The 23,772-nt window shown below is 44.9% G+C and overlaps 1 protein-coding gene across 1 annotated transcript; it reads right to left on the bottom strand.

Moving 5' to 3' along the window:
* Positions 1–85: 85 nt before the first annotated feature.
* On the bottom strand, positions 86–14,869 carry CDRT4 (CMT1A duplicated region transcript 4). The gene is made up of 3 exons (XM_044250622.1): positions 14,800–14,869; positions 2,259–2,333; positions 86–543 (listed from the first exon to the last, which is right to left on the bottom strand). The coding sequence occupies exons 1-3, from the start codon at positions 14,867–14,869 to the stop codon at positions 86–88; spliced, it is 603 nt and encodes a 200-aa protein (XP_044106557.1).
* Between the last annotated feature and the right edge of the window lie 8,903 nt (positions 14,870–23,772).

Genomic DNA, 23,772 nt, shown 5'->3' on the forward strand with positions numbered 1-23,772 from the left:
GACATAGGGAAATTTACAGCACATGGAGCTTAATTACTGTACGATCTTGGTGGAGGGGTGGAGAGATGACTACAGGAGCTCCCTGCTAAACACTTGAATGTTTCTCTTTGCTGACTAGCAGGGAGCTGTACGGAAGCAGCCTCATCATGGGTTTTCGAGAGAAGATGATCTTGTTATAGCTTGCAGTGGGATTTTCTCTGGAATCCGTATGGAAGTGCCTTGGCTCTGGCATAGTGGTGGGACCTGTGGCCGGTACGGAGTAGGAGCTCCACACTGATAACATGGTCTCTGACCTCATGTCCTTCAACATCAAGTTTCCAGGGCCCTTAGACGACTTTTTCCTTTTCAGCTGCGTGATGCTGGCCAGCTTGTTCGGCCTCGACGACGGTTGGCTTTCCTCTAGTGCCTGCGCATATTCCAGATCTCTAGCTTTGCTTTTCTCAATGAGTCTCTTCACCATCGGGGACATATAGGTCACATAGGCTGGCCAAGGATTGTGTTTCTCAAGCACACACAGGGGAAGCCCAATGTTCTCTGTGAGTTCTACCAGCAAAGAGAAAGACAGGTGATTTATAGGAGCTTGTCTACAATAATCCAGTTCTTCGAAGAACTGGAGGGTATTAGGACCATGTTTTGAACTTTTCCCCATCATGCATAATTGGTCTTATACACCTTGTATTCAGTGAGAATAAAGTCAAAGCCAAAGATGGGAGATTGAATGACATTCCATGGGGTATATCAATTAAAAAACAGCATGGTGGAAAAGGGTGGGGAACTTGGGAGTCCAGCAGGCTGGGGTTCAGACCTTTGTATAATATTAAACTGTTTACACTCCGGACTTCTATTTCTTTTCCACCAACAAAAGTGGTTACCAAGAGGCCACTGTAAGGATTAAATAAAGCAATATATTTTAAGGGCTTGGAATGGTTCAGCTTAGGGCCTAAAAGCATGGGCTCTGCGATTAGACTGGTTGAGCCCAAATTCCTTCTATACCCATGCAATCCCTGTGAACCTGAGGAACCCCTTAGCCTTTTTAAACCTTAGTTGCTTTCGGTGCAAAATCATGGTTAGAATATAATCAATTTCATAGAGCCTTTTGTGGGCTAAAGGAAATGTAAAGCTTTTTGCACAGTACCTGTCACATAATAATCAGTAAATGGTAACTATGAACATTTTGGCTATGTCTCCTCTCCTGTACTATTTTGTTTAATCCCCCAGTTAACTGAGGATGAGCTCGAGGCCAACCAGCTTGCATAACTGGTGAATGGTGGGTTTGAACTCAAATCTAACGGGCTCAGAAATCTATAAGCTTTTCACTATAGTGCTGGCCAGAAGTTTTGAGTATTTGGGGTAGGAAGGCTTTCTCAGAAAACTCTATTTATGAGTTTAACAAGCTTCTTCCTTTAATAGACACCAAATCATGGAAAGGTCATTCCCTCCCTCTTCCCTCCACAACTTCACTCTGTCTAGCAGAAATGCCTCATGATTTCTCTCCTGATGGTGCTACATGCCTTGTTTTCTCAAATGGTGCGAACTCTGGTCATACTTTTTCAATAGGGGTTTGGGAGGCAAGGAAGTTAAAAGGTTGATCTTGCCCTCTTCAATGTAAATTCTGTGAAAAACACTATCATTGGGCATAATCAGAGAAAATACAGATCATACAGTTATTCCCAGGCTGCCTTGTGGACATTCAGGAGCCAGAGCTCATCTAGGGACAGATCTGTCAGTAAAGAATGTGTTGTGAAAGGCTTCATTTCCCTGCAGAAGTTACATATTATTCTGCCTAAGGCAAGATGTGTGACATCACCTCTCACGAAAAGAAAAAAAAAAAAAAATGCACATCGAAGCTTCCAAATGCAGACTTGATGGTTCATCTTCGTCTCCTCCAAGCAAATGCAAAATGCCAAGATCTCAGGGCGCCTGGATAGCTCAGTCAGTAGAGTATGCACAAGACTCTTGGTCTAGGGGTTGTGAGTTCAAGCCCCAGGTTGGGTCCATGGAGATTACTTAAAAATAAATTTAAAAAAAATACAAAGTATCTTGCATTTGCTTGTATCTGGCAGACGTGAAACTATATTTGTCTGGAACAAAATGAGCAACAACTCCTCCTTCATCTCCCAGGCATGCTGTGTACTTTCTACCTGCATAACAAGAGTGGCCGCCCTGAGCCCCACCTCTATGTCTCCCCACCCCAGATCTCTCAGCTTTAGCTCTCAGCTCGCAGCAGGAGCTCCCATTGCTAAGGTCCCAAGCCCTACCTTCTTCTGTCTTTATCTTTCGTGCATCAATCACCTCCATCACTAAAGAGTTCTTCACATCGAAGGCCCAAAGACCTTGGGGAAAATAACACTTGTTAGCCAGGGCTAGCACAGAGTGAACTGAGAGAAGAGGACGCACTTTCCACGGAGCTGGGGAGGGGCTACGTGGGCTCAACACAAAGGTCAAAATAAACATCATTTTCTCTACCAGCATCCATGCATTGTCATGTTACTGGGCCAAGCTTCTGTCTCCTGGATGCACTTCTCAGCCAGCATTTCGGGGAAGGTGGTCACACCCGTGGGCAGTTTGATGGGAAGTATGGTCTAGTGGTTCTCAAACTGTAGGATGCACCTGTCTAGAGGGCTTGTTAAGACCCTGGGTGCAGAGCCCCAACTCCAGAGTTCCTGATTTGACAATCAACGTTCTAAATCGTTAGTGGGGAGGGAAATGTTGACCACCTGTGAAGTTTCATTATTAACCCCTAGTGACAGAAAACAGGTCCAGGAGGTCTCTGTAGGTCCTTTCCAGTTCTAAGACTAGAAAATGTGCATCTCGGAATTTTTAGCCAAGCATTCGTTATTTTATAAGTTCTATCTGGCCATCTCTGTGGACCTTGAACATTTGAAATGCCATGGAACATTTCTACCAACACCTGTGAATGTCCAGTGAAAAAAGTCTCAGACGGTTTTTCCTAAGTTCCCAGGTGATGCTGGTGCTATGGGTCAGGAGATCACACTTGGAGAACCTCCAGTCTAGAGCAGTGCTTCTCAAACTTCAGTGAACACTAACATTGCCTGGAGAGCTTGTTCAAGCAGACACCTGGGCCTGCCCACCCTGTGACTCTGAGTCAGCAGATCTGCTTGGGAGACCTGGGAATGTGCATTTCTAAGAAGTTCTCAGGGGAGGCTGCAGGTCTGAGAACCACACACTGAGTAAACGCTGCTTTAACTGAATAATGATCCCATGCGTTTCTTTCTGCTGCAGCATCTGCAGGGGTTGACTTGCTGGTGTGTGAAACATTCCCCTGAGATAAGCAAATTCCCAGGTTTTCCACCTATTTTTTCCCTCCTAACCAAGGAAGTATGTTACTGACATGGCCAACCTTAAATCCCACTATATTTCTAAAGTAAGTTATTCCCAATGTCAACATTTTATTATAACACACTTAACAAAGGATAGTGCATCCTAAACATTTATTCATACTCTTTTAAAAAAAAGTTACTTTTTGTCAAACCTGCTCAGATCCAGGCCTTATGAAGTCCCTACTGTTCTGTCTTAGTGGCAATCTTTCATGACAACACGTTTTTAGGAGAATGCACAGTATCATTTTTCTGAGGTTAGAGAAGAATAATGTTCACATGGGCCTCTAGCCTACAGCTTCAGGTAATAATGAACAACAAAAAAAGAAAGTTCTGTATCTCCTTCGAAGGCTGACCATGGATCTCAGGATTGCAGACCACTCATCCCAAGTTCCCAGTAATGAAGAGATTGTCACACCAGTTCACCTGTTCACCTCCAAAGGAAGAGATTTCTTGACTTATCTGCCATGCGGCAGAACTTTTGGAAATCTATGATAGGATTCATCCATCGTACCAGATGATGGGGAAATGTTTTGAATTCATGATATTTGGGGGGGGGGTTGGATAAGGCCTCTTATCCTTGCATCTAAGTTTCTAGCTAATAAACCCCAAAGCCTCAAAGAGGCTCAGTTCTCAGCAAACCGTTTGTTTCAATGCCCACGTGCATTCACATAACCCAACATCTTGCCCAAAGCCTCTCACCATATCTCACGGGACCCCCTACAAAAGTCTTCTGTGGCTCATAAACAATTCTACAGAGTGGTAGGTTTTTGCTATACCTGCTGATGCAGGAACCAGGAAACTACAAACCCAAGGCAGGGAATGTTTGAGACGGCCTCAGAACTCATGGGGAGGACTTGTTTGTTTGAAAATAAAGGAGAAAAATAGTTGACATTAAGTCTGAAGACAAGCTGTGGGCTTTTATAATTTCCTTCAACTCTGGCACAAAGGTTCCATTTTTGTCTCCCTATAAATGAAATGCAAACCAGCAGTCTACAGACAGAAACAGCATTGATGGGAGGGGCAGGAGGCATAACATTGAAGTGGGTTTCTTGTTTCTCCTACAGGCACAAAGGCTTATGTTCAATCCACTGGGTTTTCAAGACCAGCCCTTCCCACCCCAACCCATCTCTTGTCCCACCATTTCTAGAACCTTATCTGATATGCTGCACTTGGCTTAAATAAATTCAAAGGAGTGACCCTTACCTAGAATCTGTCACAGATTTGTGACCCTGATCGTGTTCCTTAATGTCTTAGGACCTCCATTATCTCTCTGCTCTGTTCCTTTCACAGAGGTTATGGTTGTTATAATAAACTGTCCAGAAACTAAAGTGCTTCTAAACCAGCAGTCCTCCAACTTTACTGCATATTGGAATTACCGGGGATCTTTTAAAAATTCATATGTCTGGTTCCTACCTGCATCACTGTGATTTAGTTGGAATGGAATGGAATGCAGCCATCAGAATTTAAAAGCTTGGTTCTAGTGTGCAGCAAAGTCGGGAACCACTGTTCTAGGAACCAAATCAAGAAACACTGACGATTTGTAGGGTATTCATTACTTAGAAATAGGAAACAGGTTTGGGGGATCATTTAGTCCTTTTGCAATTTTAAGACATACTTTCATTGAAGGATCCTTGGATATTTATGTATAAATATACATGGTACTAAATGTCAGCGGCCTTTAAACATTTAAAAGTGCATTTCCACTACTACCTGCCAATACCAGAATTTACTTGGATCAAAGGACAGCCAGAGCCTTTAAGTACTGAGCTAAGAAAACTGGCTGTGGATCGCATTCTCATCCAAAGCTAAATCTCACCCTCTGTCTGTGGCCACAAGCTGCATCCTTATTTCAGGAAACCATCTTGCAAAGGGATTTTGTGGATTCCAGGCAGGACTGATGGATGAATGCATTGACACAAGTCAACCCCACTCAGACTTTCTAGCCCACTAATGCTGTGGAAGTAATGCTCTTTGCATGCTCATGAAGGGCAAAACATTATCTTAATCCAGTGTTTCCTAAACCATGTCCCATAGAATGCAAGAATCTCTCAAGACATTAATTGGTGTTACTTAAAGAGTGGGGAAATAGAGCCCACCCTGTAAGGCTGCGTAGATTGTTTAATCCAGGGGACAGAGCAGGCATGCCTCAGTCAGGGAAGTTTGAAGAATGATCTGTTCAATAAATTCCTTTAGTGCAGGACTTCTCAAGAGCCTGTAATATGCTACCTTGCCCTTTTACCTTCCAAAAGGGACATCGCTATGCAATACCCCCTCATCTCATATGACCAGGACCTCATCCATCCACCCATCTATCCAAACACTGGATAGAGCATATCATGGAACTCATAACCAGTAAACATTTGTGTGGATTCTAAAGCAATGTCCTTCTGCATCCTTGTTGTGGAACTCTTGAGCATCAGACAGAGTGATAACATAAGAGGATGGAAGGATGAGCTTGCTCAAGGTATAGCCAGATCTTCAATGACTCCCTTCCTCTGAAATCAGCCTCAGAAACTCAGTCCTGCAAAGGATCCACACCAAGAACAAGCCAACATGAGGGCCTTGTGCTCCAATGGAAACTAGATCTATTTTCCTCTTTTCAGCCTATCTCCTCTCTCCCCTGCTCCACGCTGCAGGCATCTCATCTTGCTTACCTCTCATCTCCCACTCCTCTCCTTGAGCCACACCCAAGAGCCGTGTCTGGCCCCAGAAGGAGAACAATTTCCCAAACAGGAAACTGATGTGGGGTGTTGTTTCACCTCTGCCTGCTATCTACCCCCACACCTCGCATATCCTCCCCTGCCCTCTGTTTCCTTTTCTGCCCTCTGGCTACTCTTCATTTATTTTGGCTGAAGAGGAAGCGGCCACTTAGGTTATTAGCATCTTGGAAGGTTTATCTCTAAGATCAGCAGAAATGTTCCTGGGTAGAAATCAACTTGGTACAGTGTGCGGTTGATGTGTTGGTGTCCATCCCAAGTGGCTTGCCCAAGAGACACAGACAGCCCCACTCTTATAGGCCAAATGCCTCCTCTGACCTCCTGCATTCCAGGGACATACAGTGCACATCCAACAAACTTCCCACTAACCCTGCCTCATCATGACTGTCTCCATCTCACTACCCTACCCCATCCCATGGATGTTATGGAAACCCTTGTCATAGTCTTACCTCTACCTGTTCAGCTCTAGGGCAATACACACATTATAATGGTTTGATGTGTCTTTAAGGACACTGATATGGGGTACATAGGGAAACCTAGAACTGTTAAGAGAGAGTGAGAGTGGGGAAAGGCAAGCTAGTCTCCCCCTCTCTATATGCAACAATATGCTGGCCTGCTTGCTATCCTCATCTCTACCTCTCCCTGAACACATACACTCCAAACTCCAAGGAGAGGAGAAACAAGCCCATTAGTGCACTCTGTTAAGTTGTACCTGATGGACAGCTTAATTGGTAGTTGTCAGCATGTTCTGATATAGACCATGCCTCTCTCTGGGGGAAGCAACTGTCTCTAACTATAGCTAGGGTGGGGAGGTGGGAGTCTAATCAGAATTGCCCAACACCTAAAACACAGACCTGGCGTTACTGAATCACCATTTATAGTGGGTGGGAGGGGGATACACTGCTTCTGGAAAATGCATCTGTCCTCTACACATTTTCTCTAACGGTTATGCATGTGCCTTGAGAGAGACGGAGTGGAAATAAAGTCCAAGTACCTATGGCCAAGCGATATCAATTCATTCACACAGACATGCATTCAACACCGAGTTCCAAGCACTACACCTTTAATGTGTGCGGGTTGTGCTCACCCAAAACACCTTATGAATTCTCCACGTTCACCCTTTGCTTTGGGGTCATTTCTCCTTAATGTCAAAGGCCTACAAGGCAGATCTGTTTTCTCTGCCAATAACAAATCAAACAAGAATAATCCTTCATCAGTCTTATTCATCCTCAAGAAAAAACAAAACAAAACAAAACAAACAAAAAAAACCAGAAACGTCTCTGTGCAGAGGTCAAGGCAAGTCCCAGGAGGCACTCTGCAGAGGGTTACTGAGCATCCCCACGTTCCAGGTACCGCGGTGAGGGCTGGAGACACAAAGCAGAACGGGGCATAGCCTTGGTTCAAGGAACTCGCAGCCCCTTGAAGAGGGCAGACCACAAGCTTCCTAGCTCAGCCTGGGTGAGGAGAGATGTCAAACAACAGATTGGAGAAGAGAAGATGTGTTTGTGCTGAGTCTTGGAAGACAAGGGAAATGATGGCCGGCAGGCATGGTTTAAATGCCAGCTTCATTGTTGTCAAATGTTGAGTGGTGTGCTCAGGGTCCACATTCTTCTTCCAATTTGCAGATCATAGAGGCTATTTCCAAATGGTATCCTTTCTGCATATGAACCACAGTGCTGAGCGGGCTGAAGGAACACTTTACAAATTCACTACAGGAAGAATCACAGGCCATTGTATACCTATCCGGCAGAGCTACGGATCTGAATTTTATATTTAACCCAAGGTCTACTCAGTCATAAATATTAAAATATCCATCTTAAGATGTAATATGAAGACCCATTAGGCACAAAGCACATGCGGACATGTTATCTGTAGCTCAAGTTCCTAATCTTAACATCAAATTTCCAGAACAAGCCAAACAGGCATAATCCGAGGAGAGCTTTTCCACCTTTCCTTTCATGGACATTCTGGGGACACCTGTGCCTGGATAAGCTAGACAGGTAGGACAGATGTGGAAAAACAGGCAGCGAGAAATAGTCTTATAATTTCCTATTCAGGAAACCAAGTATGCAAGGCTATCAGCAGTTTGTGCACAGAGACCCTCCCTCTGCCTGGAAGCTGGCTCATGAGCCGTGGGACTATGAAAATGTGGGCCCAGCGATGTTTAATCAATCAGAGAAAGGAAGTCCTGCTTCACGGGAACAATGGGGCATTGTGAACCTATGTAACACATGGGGGAAACAGGCAGGCATTTCCCAGGACTGGCCTCCCTCAATGGGCCAGGCCACCCCCTTTTGAAATGCTCAGAGCACTAGAAACCCAGGCCAGTGTTTGTTTTGAAGAAGGTGAGTTGCATTTGAGACATGGCCTTGAAGCAAAACACTAAAGTAGCTGCCTTCTATAGGATTCAATTGTTCCATCAGCCTATTGACAGTATGTCCGTAGCATCACATAATCACCCCAGTTCGTGCCAGCATGTGAGAAAATCCACTCATCGCCCGTGGCTTGCACCCAGCCCTTGGGTCACAGACAACTCTGAATTATAATTAAATCAAAATTTTTTGAACGCCTGGGGGTTGAGTTGTCCCTACCTAATCCCAACAAATCGTCCTCCTGAAAACTGAGAGATTGACTGTGCTTTGTCCCAGATCCCCTTGTTCATACTCAGCGACAACCTTGGTCCTAACACAACTCACAAAATGGAAATGAAGCAAAAGGAAGAGGTGATGTTTGGGACCGAGGCCAAGGAAGGAGAGCTTTGAAGATGGGTACTCAGTGCTATTACTGGTGGACCGTGGGGTTAAGGAGGCTAATTTCAATACTGTGCTAAGATAGTTCTATCTGATTAGCATAGTCCCATACTCCTTCCTGAATTGAATGCGGCACTGGCAGATTGTGGGGAGGAATCAGAACAAATCATCACCTTTCTTAAAAAAGCAATTCAAGGCCTGTTTCCTGTCAGTGATAGCCAGTTGCATCTTGCTGTTTTTATTTACATGTGACCTCATAACAAAAATCATACACCAGCACTGTAGAAAGTTTGGAAAATATGTATTTTTTTAATTTCATGATCCTGTTTGCCAATACACAACATTTATCTGAGCGCTCTTGTTCTTGGCTTACATGGTGATGGCCACAGGATGTACATATCCTTCTAAATCCATCATTTTTGTCCTAACATGAAGTTTGTATTTTTTCAAATGAAGCAAGATGGGATTGGGAGGGAAACAAACCATAAGCCTTTTTATTTTTTTATTTTTTTTATCTTTTTTATTTTACTTTTTTAAATTAACATATAATGTATTATTATCCCCAGGGGTACAGGTCTGTGAATCACCGGGTTTACACCCTTCACAGCACTCACCATAGCACATTACCTTCCCCAATGTCCACAACACCACCACCCTCTCCCTACCCCCCACCCCCCCACAACCCTCAGTTTGTTTTGTGAGATTAAGAGTCTCTTATGGTCTGTCTCCCTCCTGATCCCATCTTGTTTCAGTTATTCTTTTCTTATCCCCCAAACCCCCCACGTTGCCTCTCAACTTCCTCATATCAGTGAGAGCATATGGTAGTTGTCTTTCTCTGATTGACCATAAGACACTCTTAATCTCACAAAACAAACTGAGGGCTGCTGGGGGGAAGGGGGTATGGAGAGGGCAGTTGGATTATGGACATCGGGGAGGGTATGTGCTATGGTGAGTGCTGTGAAGTGTGTAAACCTGGCGATTCACAGACTCTGGGGCTACTAATACATTATATGTTAATAAAAAATTTAAAAAATTTTTAAAAGATTGTATTTTCTAATGTTCTTAAAGTCCTCATGGTTATTTTAGAGGCTGCTTCGTAATCCATCAAGTGAATGACCTATTATGAATCATGCCTGCATTTGGGGATTTTAAGGTGTTCCAATTTTAGCTGCTGTAAGTGATGGCAGTGTCTTTTAAATGGAGAATTCATTGGTGCCCTTCTGTTGTTTATAAACCTGTATATAGCAAGGTGCTCAGGAAATGTTGGCTGCTGGGTTTTAGTCTCCCAAAGATCTCAGTACTGCCAAAACCACTCTCCTCTCAATGCTGAGAGGTGATTTGTGTCCTCCCTGCTCCCCTGTCTTCATGGACAAAAAGCAATTTGGGATATTTGTGGCCATATTCTTTAGGGGTCCTACCATCTCCTAGGTCTGTCGTTCACTGGAGCACAACCCATCATGACAAGGTCAGAAAGTAATAAAAAATCTGGGAGCGACAGCTCCCAGTGCCAAAATGAGGCAGACTTCAGGCAGAACTGTAGCTAAACCCCTCCCTCCTCCCCGCCACCCCATCTGGAAGGGTCAGGAGAGAGGTTAAAAAGAATCAGCTCCCTTGGGGACAAGACCAGCTGTGCAGGGGGAAGTTGTTCCCCCAAAAGCCACGCACAAGCTGCAATGCTTTAAGACTGTATGTGTTATCAAGGAGCTAGCAATGAGATCAATGAAAAATACTCTAAATTTTCCAGGTATGGTGCCTAGAGCTCAAAGTGTAGGAGCCAACTGAAAGCCAGTCAACAACTGTCTCCAAACAAAGAAGGTACAAAATATTCCAGCCAACTGTCAAGACACTGGGTGACCGTGGAAGGAACCAAAGAACCTCAAAAAGCAAACCAATTCCCCAGAAAAGGACAAAGAGCATGAACCTTTTAGTGAAGGGCCACCAATTACAACTCCCCATTCCACCCTCCAGTGGTAATGACACCATCCCAGCAATATTGCTCCCAACTGAGATCATATATATTCTTGATAAGGTCCCTGAGTCATCAAGAAATTGTCAAATTGTGTGCCATATTTTCTAGTGAGAAAGCAAGGAAGTATGAAAAGATCTTTCCAAAGTTCTCAAGTTTCTTCCAGCAATGTGCAAAAGGGGAGGGTGCCAGGAACTTGGAAACATCCATATTTGTTCTCCAAAAAGTGACTAAACAGAAAGGGGGGGGGGGTTCGCTGGTTATATAGGTGGATGAAAGTGGTCCCTTTTGCTCTTGTTGACTCAGCCATCTTCTGAAAATTGACATACCAAATTACTCAGGTATATGTCCCATTATAAATTATTATATTGGCATCCTGAATTATTAATCATTTTCCATTGAGTGTGGTCAAAATCACTTCCCCAAAACCATATCACTCTACCACTTTGGTACCACTAGGACCTTGATAGTTAACCAAAACATGTTCCTAGAACCCATCTCTCTTCTGAGAATAGATTCTTATTTCTAACAGAACAAGTTTCTCTAAGTGTTTTGCCTTTCATCTGTTTGAAACTAAGTCAGTATCTGCTATTACATCTATACTTCCACAAACATCTCCTCCATCTCCATGCCTGGTTTCTGTCAATGACATCACCATCCTTCCTGAGACTCAACGTAGAAACTCAATTCCTCCTACCCTCTCGTACCCTGAATTCAGGCTCTGTTCTCTAAATGTCTTCCCACCCCTATTCTTTTTCCCTCCTGCTTATCCTCCATATGGTGGCCACAAGAATTATCATTTATAAATATATTCACTCATCCATTCCACAAATATTTACTGAGGGCTTATTCGAGCACTACTCCAGGCATGACATTTCTAATGAGAGAAAAACAACTGAGGAGATTCCGATGGTGTCACACTTCTGTTCAAAAAATATTTACTACCTATTTCCAAGAATGACCCTTCCTTAAAATTTGGTCCCAGAAAAAACCTCCGATTCAGGTTCCTATCACTATGATTCTCCCCTGCATACAAACTTATAGACACATGTGCACTCAACTCCTCCCTATTCCCCCACACTCGCCAAGTCCTAGACATGTACCACTGCCTTTGTCCTGAGCCTTCATCTCACTCTTCACTTTGGGGAGCTGCACGTCCCCCAAAAACCAGAGCATAACTCAACCACTCAGAGAAATCTTTCCTAACCCTCCCAGGGAGAACATCTGTCCTTCCCCTGTGTTCTTGGCAGAAGGCAAACATGACCCTATTATAAATAGCATTTACAACGTTACATGAAGAAAATTATCAGGGATCAAAAGGTGTTGGATTCATTTGGAGCCTTAAGTAAACTGATAAAACTGTGCTCAAAATCTGAAAAGCTGAGGATAAGAAGCTGAAATGTGGAGATACCCCCACCCCTATACATCCCTGGGACTTTTCTGCAACAAATGCTTTGTTGGATCATCACCAAAGGACATGCCCTCTCTTCTCTAGAGGGAGGGCTGTTTTTCCACTGAGGACCCACAAGTTTCTGGACCTGGAGGATGGTATTCATCTTCCTTACTCCCCACTGCCATTCTCAAACCATTTTCCTCCCTTCTCCTTTGAAGCTCATCCTATCAGACCATACCACTCCATACCACCTGGTTGTTGCCAGCCTCTGTCCTTCAGCTGCTGGCAACTTCAGTTTCTGGCATACTCGCTTCTTTGTACCATCATCACCCCACTATCAATAGTGGTCTCCTCATCATCTCACGAATGAGACATGCACACTGCCTTCCCTCCAACTATGATGGATAAAGTGTCCACATTCTTATCAAAAAACATCTCTCCACTGCACTCCAGACTCCTCCCCCTCTTATCTTCCAAAACGCAGTGGTTATGGGTAATAGTTGACCACCCTCTTATGTCCTTGTGTCCTTGAAACATCTTCCTACTTGGCTTCCGTGACATCATACAAACCTGATTTGCTCCCATTTCACTTGTCACCCTCATTTTCAGATTCCACTGATGTTTTCTGGGCTCATTTCTCTTTTTATATCTCCACTTGTTCCCAGGATGACATCAATGAGTTCTGTGGCCTCAAAGCTCATTGCCAAATCTTACCACTAACCTGACCCCTTCCTCAAAGACCAAACATCTATATCTAACTGCCAACTCTACATCGTCATTTGTATGTCTAATAGGACCTCAAACTCGTCGTGGTTCAAGCACAACTCTCCACCTTATTCCCTAAAATGTTCCTCTCAAGACTTTTCCATCGTTCGTCAACTCACTCAATTCAAAAATGTCAAGGTTGTCTTTGATTCCTCTTGCTTCTTCACTTAGTACGTCCAATTCGTTATCTTCTCCCCGTTCACTCTGCCATTATGTAACTTCTTTACATCTCCACCCTAGTCCAAGACATCAACATCTATTCACTGGACCACTGGACACCTGCTCACTGGTCTCCCTGCTTCCACTCTTATGCCCTTAAAATTTCCTCTTCAAAGAAGACCCAGAGTGATCATTTTTAAATATAAGTCAGATTAAATCATTCCACTTCCAATACCCAATGGCTCCCCCTGCTATCTGAGATATAATGCAAATACCTTACCTTGGTCTACAAATCTCTCCTTGATCTAGCCCCCACCTACCCTTCTGGCCTTAGCCAGTTTCACTCCCCTACCACTCCCTACAGAGCCACACTGGCCCTTCCTCCTCTTCTCAAGCCCACCAAGCTTGTTCCCATGTTAGCATCCTTCTGCAGCCTCTGCCTGGGATATACTTTTTTCTGAGTTCCTCACGGGTTTTTCCTTCTTACGAGTCAGAATCCAGCCTAAGTGTGAATTCTTCAAGGCCTTCCGTGACAACCTAGAGTAGCCACCAATCACTACCAAATCTCCTATTTTAATTCTGTGAATGACACCATCCCTAACTGATATATATCCTATGATTTATTCATCTGTTTACTTTCTCTTAACCAGCTAGCAGATTGGTTCCATAAGAGCAGGGATCTCATTCATCACATTTCTCTGTCCCCAGGCACTTGGATCAAAATCGTTAGATAAATGAATGATCCTGCAATTGCCACAAAAATGCCCCTGCAATTTCTAAGAATTTTTGGAAATCCAAATATCAGGCAGCTACCCACCCATGCAGGGGGGCACAAAGGGAACCACGGACTAAATAACCTGACAAGAGCTACTACTAAAGAAGGTTGATTGGCAAAGGTGGGACATCTCCCTGATAAATATGACAAACAGATAATGGTTCATGGAAAGAGCTGGGTGGTCCTAGCACCATCACTTACTGCTTCCAAGTGGGCAATCATGTCCCCTCTCTCTGAGCCTTAGGGTTTCCCCATCTGTAAAATGGGAATCATACACTTCCCTCACAGGATTTTGATAAAGATTAAATGAGAAACTATATGGGAAGCACCCAGAAGGAGGAATGCTTGGTGCCACAACCATCCAGGATTCCAGTCTCCTGAAGAAGCTAAGTGAAACCTTACTAATATAAAAAGCTCACAGGACCTAAATGTACCCAATTCCAACCCAAGCCCTACTCTGCTTTCCCTCTCAATGTGCCTATGCATTCCTATCCGGTCCAGCATGTGCTCCATCCCCTCTGCTCCCACCAGACATGGTCAGGTCTCACCTGTACCCAATTTCATACCTGGGGTATCTTCCATCTGTGATGCTGGATGTAACTGCCTTTTCACGGACATGTTTTCTTTCCTCAGAATGGTTATAAATTAGATGCATGCTCCTCCCAATACCTCCCCCACCCCACTGGTCTCCCTTCCAGGGGCTGGTCCAGCGACATTTCCCTTGGGAGGCTGGTCAGCCCGGCACCCTCTTGTATATCAACTACCAGGGCCATTTGTTTCACTGTCTGTTACTTAGCTGGATCTTTCTCCCTTCCTACATTGTGTTTCTTCAAGCGCAGAAGTAAGATCTTTAATTTCCAGTCAACTGCCAGACCACACGTCGCCTGCTTGACCATAGTTATATGGTCAAGTTCTAAGGTCAGACTTGCCTACCTTTTTCTAATCTCTTCTTGTCCTTCCTTCTCCCACCTGGAAGTTCTTGCAAGTCTCTGGTGCAGTTCATTTAACTAGGTTTCTGAGAAAAATAGAATGAGAAAGGTAAACCTGTAAAACATAATATATTATAACTAATATGCATAGTTTGGGGGGGAAGTGAGCAGTTGAATGTATAGAAAACCGTTACCTACAGTTGAAAGAGAAAATAGCAACTGCCAATCCCCCAGAGGTCGAGGAGGGAAGGGTTTCCTGAAATTGGGGAGAAATATTTAGTTACTAGTCTCCAATGAATCTTTCTAGGCACAAATATACACAAGTAGTATACAATGACACATCATTGCTGTCCACATTGAAAATATGTGTGGGTAACATGCCAGGAAATTTTGAAGTTCTGACAAAAGGAGTTTCTGTTGAGTCAGAAACTCAATTAAACAACGGGGGCTGCAATGTGTCTCCTTGGCATGGAGGAGGGATGTGTCGAATGCTTTTAAGATCCGGGAACAGGCCCCTCATGGAGTGTGTTGTGTGGACATCCTCTGCCCAACAAAGGCCTGGCCTTTGAGGTCCACCCACATGAAGCACCACAGGGCATGCTCTCTCCTTGTTGTTCTTCTTGTGTTTCTGTGATATCATTGTGTACGTCAACATCTCAAGAGGGCAACTGATAAGAGAATTAGCCATAGTTCCTAAAAAGGCAAAGCTGTGTATTAAACCATAGTTCCCAGCGAAGTATGACATAGAATGAAGAACACGAGCTCAGAGCAGTCCACACAGCTGCTTAGCTGTGTGACCAGAAATAAGATACTTCAACCTCCTGATCTCTGCGTGCTCATCTCTATAAGAGAGGCAGTAACAAGAACTACGCTTGGATGGCCATGAGGCCTTTTGTCATAATTCAGATAAATCCATGGGCACAGGACCTAGTCCCATTGGTAAGATCCCACTGGTTGGGTTGGGTTGTGGTCATCATCATGATGGCAGGACTGAGATATTTTCTGTAATGCCAAAGCAATGTGGTTCAATTTTCAGGCTGGAGAAATTAACCAAATGTGTCTCCTTCAAAATGGACAACCAAGCTGAAGATCAGGGAAGAGACTCGAGCAGTGAGAGGTCAGAGGATGGACTCAGGGCACCCACCAATACAACTGTTGCCATCCTGCTGTCCCCACATGTCACCCATCCCATCCCAACTTTTAGGTCCCGACAACCCTTGTTACACCTTCTTCTCCCCCAAAATGACACCTTCTAGAGATCATCTCTGAGCCCAGGCAGGTCTGAGACTTCTGTGTTCACATGCACTCATACACACACAACCCCGAGTAGAACACCCGTAGAGTACACACACACATACACATACACATACACACACGTACACACATGCATATACAAACACTGTGTTAACTCTCCAATATCACCAGCCATGTCTACAGTGCAAACTTCAGCTTTGACATCCCCTGTCCTAGATGGATTCTATTTCTCTTCTCAGGTCACTGCAGACCTGGTCTAGAATGACTTAATGAGCAAACTGGGCCAAGAAGTCTCACCAGATTCTCAGTAGGAATAATCTGGAGATTCAGGTATGCAAACAACCTTAAAAGGGACACAGGGTAGAGCACAGAATTGGAGTCGGGAGAACTGGTTTGAAAAATCCAGCTTCATTTTCTGTATGTCCAGTCTTGAGCAAATTACTTAATCTTTCTGAACCTCAGTTTTCCTGCATCCAGGATGAGAAATGTCCTGTCCCATTCATGTTTAGGGTGAGGCAATTAATTCAGGCAAAAGCATTTCATGACCCAAAAAGATCTGAGTCTGCTTTCCTGTTGGAGACAATGAACCTGGAACTAATGGTATAAATTTCATTCTCTGGTTTATGACCAGGGCTCATTTTGGTAACAAGAATAACAAGTAACGCTGGCATCCAAGGTGAGCACTAGATGAACTCCAGAGAAAGCTGCTGGGTTGTGGAGCTCTATTCATAAGTGACCAAGACCACCGAGAGAGGGCTGTCTTGGACTTGTCTGCTTTCCTTGGAGAGAAGGTGGGATCAAATGGAAGAGTGGAGTTTAAGTGTATCTGGTTTGGGAGTTTAGAATCATTTGCCCCTGAGAAGTCTTCAATAAGGCAATTACGAGAGGATACCGGCCTCTCAGGAGCAGTAAGAATGAACACAAAGCTCCTTGCCCCTAACCCCTCACAGCCACTGACTTATCAGAACTAGTGGGGTGACAAGGCCCACAGGCTGAACAGACTCAGCAGCAACAGGACCCAAAGGCCTGTTGTAGGCAGCCTCCAAGATGGCCCCCAATGAGCTCCTCCTGGCATTCACATCCTAATGAAATCCCCTCTCCTTGAGTATGGGCTACATCTAGAGACTCCCTTCCAACAAACAGAATATGGAAAAATGGCAGAATGTCACTTCACAGGTTAACTTACAAAAAACCATGGCTTCTATCTCGAGCATGCTCTCTCTCTTGTGCTCTCTCTTGTTCATTGTGAGAGAAGCCAGCTGCCATATTATGAGCTGCCCTATGGAGAAGCCTCGGGGCCAACAGTGAATAACCATGTGAGTGAGACTGGAAGCAGATCCTCCCCTAGTTAAGCTTTCAGATGGGACCACAGCCCCACCAAAGCCATGACTGCACCCTCATGGAGAGACCGTGACACAGTTACGTTACACTTGGATTCTTGACCAGCAGAAGTTGCGAGATAATAGATGTTTGTTACACCTGAGTTGTGGGGTAATTTGTTGCACAGCAAGAGATACAAGGCCCCTACCAGATGGAGCCCCTGAAACTAAGAGGGAAGAGAGATTCCTACCCTGCCAGCAGTGGGAGTGATATGACTATATCATCCCACTCCCTTCTCTAGGGAACTAGGCAATTTCTACTGGAAGGAGGCAATGTATCTAAGTAAGAATATATAGTTATAAAGTACTACAGAAATAAAGCCATCCTGTAAAAGGCAATTTTGACCAGGCCATTTATGACACAGCAGACATACTGATGTGGCCAGAATGTCAGGGATGGGGGAAGGTGTGAAGGGGGGCTCAGAGATGGTACTGGGGCACTTGCCTTGCATAGTATTTGAGAGATATAGGAAGTTGAAATTGTAGAGTGTTCTTTTTAAGAACAGGTAAAAGGGTCTTTGGCATAAAAATGGCTTTGTGAGAGCAGCCAGGTCAAAATGTCAGGCTCTATCATGGAATGATTTTATCCAACCCCAACACATACTCTTTGGGATTCTCCTCTGTCCTAAAGACAGGAGGATTGCTACCAATCTTTCTTTCCTGCTTGTGCATGCACAGGCACACACATGTACACACGCACACACACACAAAATAACCAGAAGCAGGTTTCCTGGGTCCAAAAACACGAGGTGTAAAATGATGTGAATTTCAAGGTCACCGTCTGCCTCACGCCTTACTTGGATTTGAGCTGTTCCAATTCAACAGGATGAAAGGCACCTGCCCAGAGGCCGAAGCTTCACCAAGAACTCTACAGAGAGCAAGTCCTTGTGGGATCCCATGAGGGTTCCCCCTGCATTGCTCATCAGCTCAGAACACAAGAATGAAAACATTGTTTATTGTGGCTGGTGGAAATGAAGAGCACCTTTATCCTGAAATGGATCCAATTAGTTTCCTGATGTGCTCTATCTTTAAAACTATTGACTTATCAACACTTAATGACGAATGTCTCCCGCGGCCACATGTGGTCCTGTGGTCATCTTCCTAAGCAATAAGTAATACCAGTAGTTACAAGTTGCCACAATCCCCAACCCCTGTGGTTCTGAGAGATCCATTCAGCTCTGTTGGGGACAGTTCCTTCCAGTCCAACTTTGTAGCCCTCATATCTCTAGGTGTCTCTCTGCCTCAGTTTCCCTGTGTAAAATTAAGGATTTGGGTCTCCCGTCTCCCGTCCAGCTCTGTCCTCCTGCATATCTCTGAAACCTCATACCGCAGGCCCCAGAAACTGGAATGCACTCCGGTTTCCCAATATCCCACCAAATGAATTCCTTATGAGCACAACTTCTGGGTTTATACTAACAGAGAAAACACTGCAAGGCCTGACCTTCAAAACTCAGCTTGTTCTCACTCCCTGCTGTGCTTTGAGAAAGAAAAGCTAACTTTTGCCCTCTAGGGTGGGAAATGTGAAAGGCACAAGCCCGGCTCCTGCTCCGAGTTGGGACCACAACAAACCCCTCCAGGCGCAAAGCCCACAGACCTGGCGCTGACAAGTCTTTCCATCCACCGAGTGGAAATTCTAGACGCAGAAGGTGCCCAGACGGACCCTGCTTTTGCTCCCCTGCCAACCGCCGTAAACCTGTTTCTGTCCCGTTGAAGTTGCAACATGGAGCCAGAAATCTGGAAGAATTTAACACCCAGTCGGTTCAGACACAGGAAAACATTGTTCAAAGCAAACACTGGAATCCCTCCCTCATCATCCAGGAATGTAGAGACTGGGTTGAGATCAGCAGCTTCTCAGAAAAGCCATTGCTATGCTGCTCTGTTTGGGGCTACAGCCCAGGAGGGCCAGGAGGGGCTCCGGAGCTCTGTTCTGATTGAGACGCGGTCAAGGCTGGGAGGTCAGCACGTGGGGCCTCTCCCCTCTGGGGCAAACATGGGCAATGCCGCCCACCACCTCCAGCTACAGAACTCACTGCTTCCCTGTCAGACCCAGCCTGCTTGCAAAGGCCCTGTCCTGTCCCTGAACTTGGGAGAGACTCAGGAGGCAAAGCGCCCTTGAAAACAAGAGGGGCTTAGGATGCTCCGGGATTTTCCATTTCCTCTGCCTGTGGCAGGCTGTGAAAGGGGCACTTTTCCTCGAGGAAGAAAGAAGGCTCTGTTGCCCAGCGAGGGTGCAGCACCACTAACCAGAAGACGTGTGTGCTCCATGGGATGTGGCCACCAGTGTTCAACCCACTTGGACTGAGACTTAACTAATTCCATCTCCCCAGAGCCCTGTGCCAGGTCCCCACCCCATCTCCTCTGGCTCTGGAGAGCGGAGAGGAAGGACTGGCTTCACCCAGAGGCTGCATAATGGATCCAAGAAAGACGTTACACGTTAAATCACTTGTGTCACTGTGCCCCTCTGCCTCAAAGTCTGCCTAAACTCCGCCCACATAGATCCAGTTTTGAAACGAGTTGCTAAAACTTTTCTGACAATGTGTAGGACAGAAACTGCAAGTTAGGAACAGCTCAAGGAGAACAACGCAGAGAGCCCTAGATGGCGACTTTGCCCCCGGAAGGTCTGAGGGGAGACATCATGGTGGGACTGCTGGGGAATTTAGGGGAGCAGCAAATCACACGACAGCTTGTGTCCTTGACCCTGATCATGACACTCACCCTGCTCCTCAGCTCCAAGGGATCCACAGAAAGGGTATTTAATGCCCTCACTTAATATGGATTGAGTGCCTCCTACTGAACTGGGTGAACAAGAGGGACGCCATATAAGCCAGGGAGTATATAAACCAGACTAGGGGTTGGGAAGGGTGCTCCTGGGACCAGAGCAGCTGCAGTGGTAGCGGTATCACCTAGGAGCTTGTCAGCAATGCAATTTCTCTGGCCCTACCCCAGTCAACTGCATCAGAAACTGTGGCATGATGTCCAGTCACCTGAGCCCTAATGAGACCTCAGCCAATGCTGATGGGCACCGAGGTGTGAAAATCACTGATCTGACAACCAACATTTCACTGGGAAAAGATTAATTTAAAAGGTTAATGGTCTGCTTTGGGAAAGGCTTAGACGACATGTCTTAACAGGCTCCTAGATTCAGAAAAGTTGTGCCAAACTGTGGTGTCCCTGGACATTTTTGATTCTAGTTTCAGAAACACTTTTTCATGTCAGTTGGGTCCCTGGTAGCTTCCTAAAACTTTATTTTGAAGGAGAGGTGAGAGCCGCTTTTCTACTCATGAGCAATGAAACAGGTGGGATCTTTTACGAGGCAACAACCACCCTGCTTTGTGGAAGGCTGTCTGCTCGGTTGTCTTTGGAGTTCCCCCCTCCGTTAATCCTTGTTGGCCATCAAGGAAGGGATACAACCAGACTTCCTAATTCAGTTGATTTTTCAATAAACTGGCCAATTGATGAAGTTAAATTTTGTTTGTCCATTCAGCAAATCGCCTCCATGTTGCCAGACTCAGTTATCTACTTGGCATTTAGTACAAGCTTGTCTGACTTGTTGGCAGCAATGGATCCCAATGGCTGCTCTCAGACTTCTTCTCTCTCCTAGTTTTGCCACCTCACAGCCCACCGTTCCAAGAATCCTTGCCAGATCCTGCTTCTCTGCTCTAGCTTTAATGCGAGAGAGCTCCATGCTCTGTCCTGGGTGGCCTTCTCTTCATCTATCTGCACACCCTCCTAGTCTAACACCATCGCTGTGCCACAACTCCCACATGTGTGTCTCCAGGCTTCCCTGAGCTCTTCTCAGAGTCTCTATGAACACTCAACTCCAGGTTCATATATCAAACACCCTTCCAGACATCAGTTCTTGGATGTTTTATGGATGGGTCAGAACTACCCTGTTCAACACTGAGGTTGAACACAAACACACACCAAGACCTGCTCCTCCCCAGTCTTCCGCATTTTACTAAACAGCACTCGAAACAAACCTTTTGCCAAAAAAACTAGGGAGTCTTTTTTCCTCTCCCCTTCATCCTTAAGATCCAACGTATCATCAAGTCATGTCAATTCAGCCTGTAGAAATATCCTGAATCCATTGTTTTGTCTCCATGTTATCATGATGACTAATAACAATAATAATAATAACTCATAGCATGGTTCCATGTTTTAAATATATTAACTCATTGAGCCTTCAAAACTAGAAGTTAAGTGCTGCTATTATGGCCTCTTACAGAGGATAAAATGGCGGCACAGAGAGACCCAGTGACTTGCTCAAAGCCCTCCCTCTTGTGGAGGATCCAGGATTGGGACGTGGGCACCAGGATCCACGTGATTAAATATTTACAGTGCTGCCTCCATAACCACCAGTACACTCACACAGCCTCCAAACTGGACTCCCTGCTTCTATTCCTAATGCCATACTGTTTATTTTATACACACAGCAGCCAGAGTGGTCTTTCAAATCATGCACCCACATTCACATCCTTCCTGGAGGGTTTCCACATAACCCTGGAATGAAATCCAAACCCCTATGAAAGTTGCCTCTCTCTCTCTCTCTCTCTCCCTTCCCGCTCCAACCACATTGCCCTTCTCTCTGTCCTTGAACTCACCAAATTGCAGCCATTCTCTCCACCTGCAATGGTCCCCCCTGCACATACAGATTTGGTAAAAAGATGAGGTCAAAGATTGAATGGAGAACAGGAATAAGAACTGAACCATGGGGGAAAAAAATCAATATTTAAGGAATGGGAAGAAAGAAGAGCTCATGAGAAGACTGGGAAGAGACCCAGAGAGGAGGAAGAAGAACCGAGGGAGTAGACTCAAAAAGCCAAGAGAAGGTATCTGCAAGGAGACTATGGTATAATTTTTTTTTTTAAAGATTTATTTATTTATTTACTTGACAGACAGAGATCACAAGTAGGCAGAAAGGCAGGCAGAGAGAGAGAGGAGGAAGCAGGCTCCCTGCTGAGCAGAGAGCCCGATGCGGGACTCGATCCCACGACCCTGAGATCATGACCTGAGCCGAAGGCAGCGGCTTAACCCACTGAGCCACCCAGGCGCCCCGGTATAATTTTTTTTTAATTGGTCTTTGTCCCTTACTCCTGGCTTAAAACTCCTAAAACCTTCGGAAATTATTGTCTCTTGTGTGCTCATGAGATGGCTCAGGGGGGAGCTTTAGATAGCTTCAGGATGGTGGCTGATGGCCGGAAAGACCAAGCAGGTAATTAGATGGTTAGAACTTTCAGCTCCACCCCAACCTCCATGAACGGGAGAAGGGCTGGCCATTGAGTTCAATTGCCAATGGCAATTGACTTAACCAATTGTGGCTATGAAATGATCTCTCTATGAAAATCCCTAAGTGATGGGGTTCAGGGAGCTTCCAGGATTGTGAATACATCAACTTTCTGGGAAGGTGGGGGACCTGGAAAAAGCATGGAAGCTCTGGGCCACTCCCACCCCATCTCTTCCATGTGGCTGTTCCTGACTACATCCTACTTAATAAGGGAAACATAAGAAAGCATTTTCTTGAGTTTCATGAATTATCCTGGCAAATTATCCAACCCGATGAAGGAGTTGTAGGAAATCCCAAATGTATGGCCAGTTAGCCCGACGTACAGGTGATCTCTGGAACTTGAAACTGGCATCAGCAATGGGACCGTGCATTAAAGTCGGCACTAGGAACACACCTATGAGAGCGACTTTGTAAAATGACAGGGTAAAAGCCAGAATTTGTAGAGCTTTGGAATTAAATGGGAAAGAGGAAATCGAGGATAAGGAAAGTAATGACAAATCAGAAATGGAGACTCATGTAGGCTAGCATTGCCTCAGGGTGACATATCCTTCGTTTCACTTATTCCTTATGGTAAACCTATGAGAAACCATCTCCACTTTGTACAGAGAAACAGCCTCAGAAAAATCAAGCCATTTTCTCCAAGTCCTACATCGAGGGCATAATGAGCTTAGAATTTAAAACCAATGGAGCACCTGGCTGGCTGAGTTGGTAAAGCATAAGACTCTTGAACTCAGGATCATGGGTTCAAGCCCAGCATTGGATATAGAGCCTACTTTAAATAAATTAGTTAATTAAAAAAAAAAGAATTCAAAACCAAGTCAGTCAGATTCTAAAACTAGTGTTCCCAACTAGTATGCCATGATTGCCTATCTAGAAACCCAAACAAATCTACAAATAAACGGTTAGCATTAGTGAGTTTAGCGAGGTTTTTGAATACAAAGAGAGCGTATCAAAGTCATTTGCATAAAATAAAATGTCTAGAAAGATACTGTGTACAATTGTTTCGAAGGCCTCAAAGTTAGGACTAAATCTAACAAAAGATGTGCAAGTCCTCTTTACG

This window comes from Neovison vison, chromosome 5 (assembly GCF_020171115.1).
Source record: "Neovison vison isolate M4711 chromosome 5, ASM_NN_V1, whole genome shotgun sequence".
Taxonomy (NCBI): domain Eukaryota; kingdom Metazoa; phylum Chordata; class Mammalia; order Carnivora; family Mustelidae; genus Neogale; species Neogale vison.

Bases quoted from the DNA above. Each gene is read 5' to 3' on its own strand.
- CDRT4 (XM_044250622.1), bottom strand. From the start codon at position 14,869: ATGAACTGCACCAGAGACTTGCAAGAACTTCCAGGTGGGAGAAGGAAG. The intron at 2,334-14,799 runs GTAGGCAAGTCT...ATTTTCCCCAAG, and splicing joins CAAGAAGAGATTAGAAAAAG to GTCTTTGGGCCTTCGATGTG. The intron at 544-2,258 runs GTAGGGCTTGGG...CTTTGCTGGTAG, and splicing joins AAAGATAAAGACAGAAGAAG to AACTCACAGAGAACATTGGG.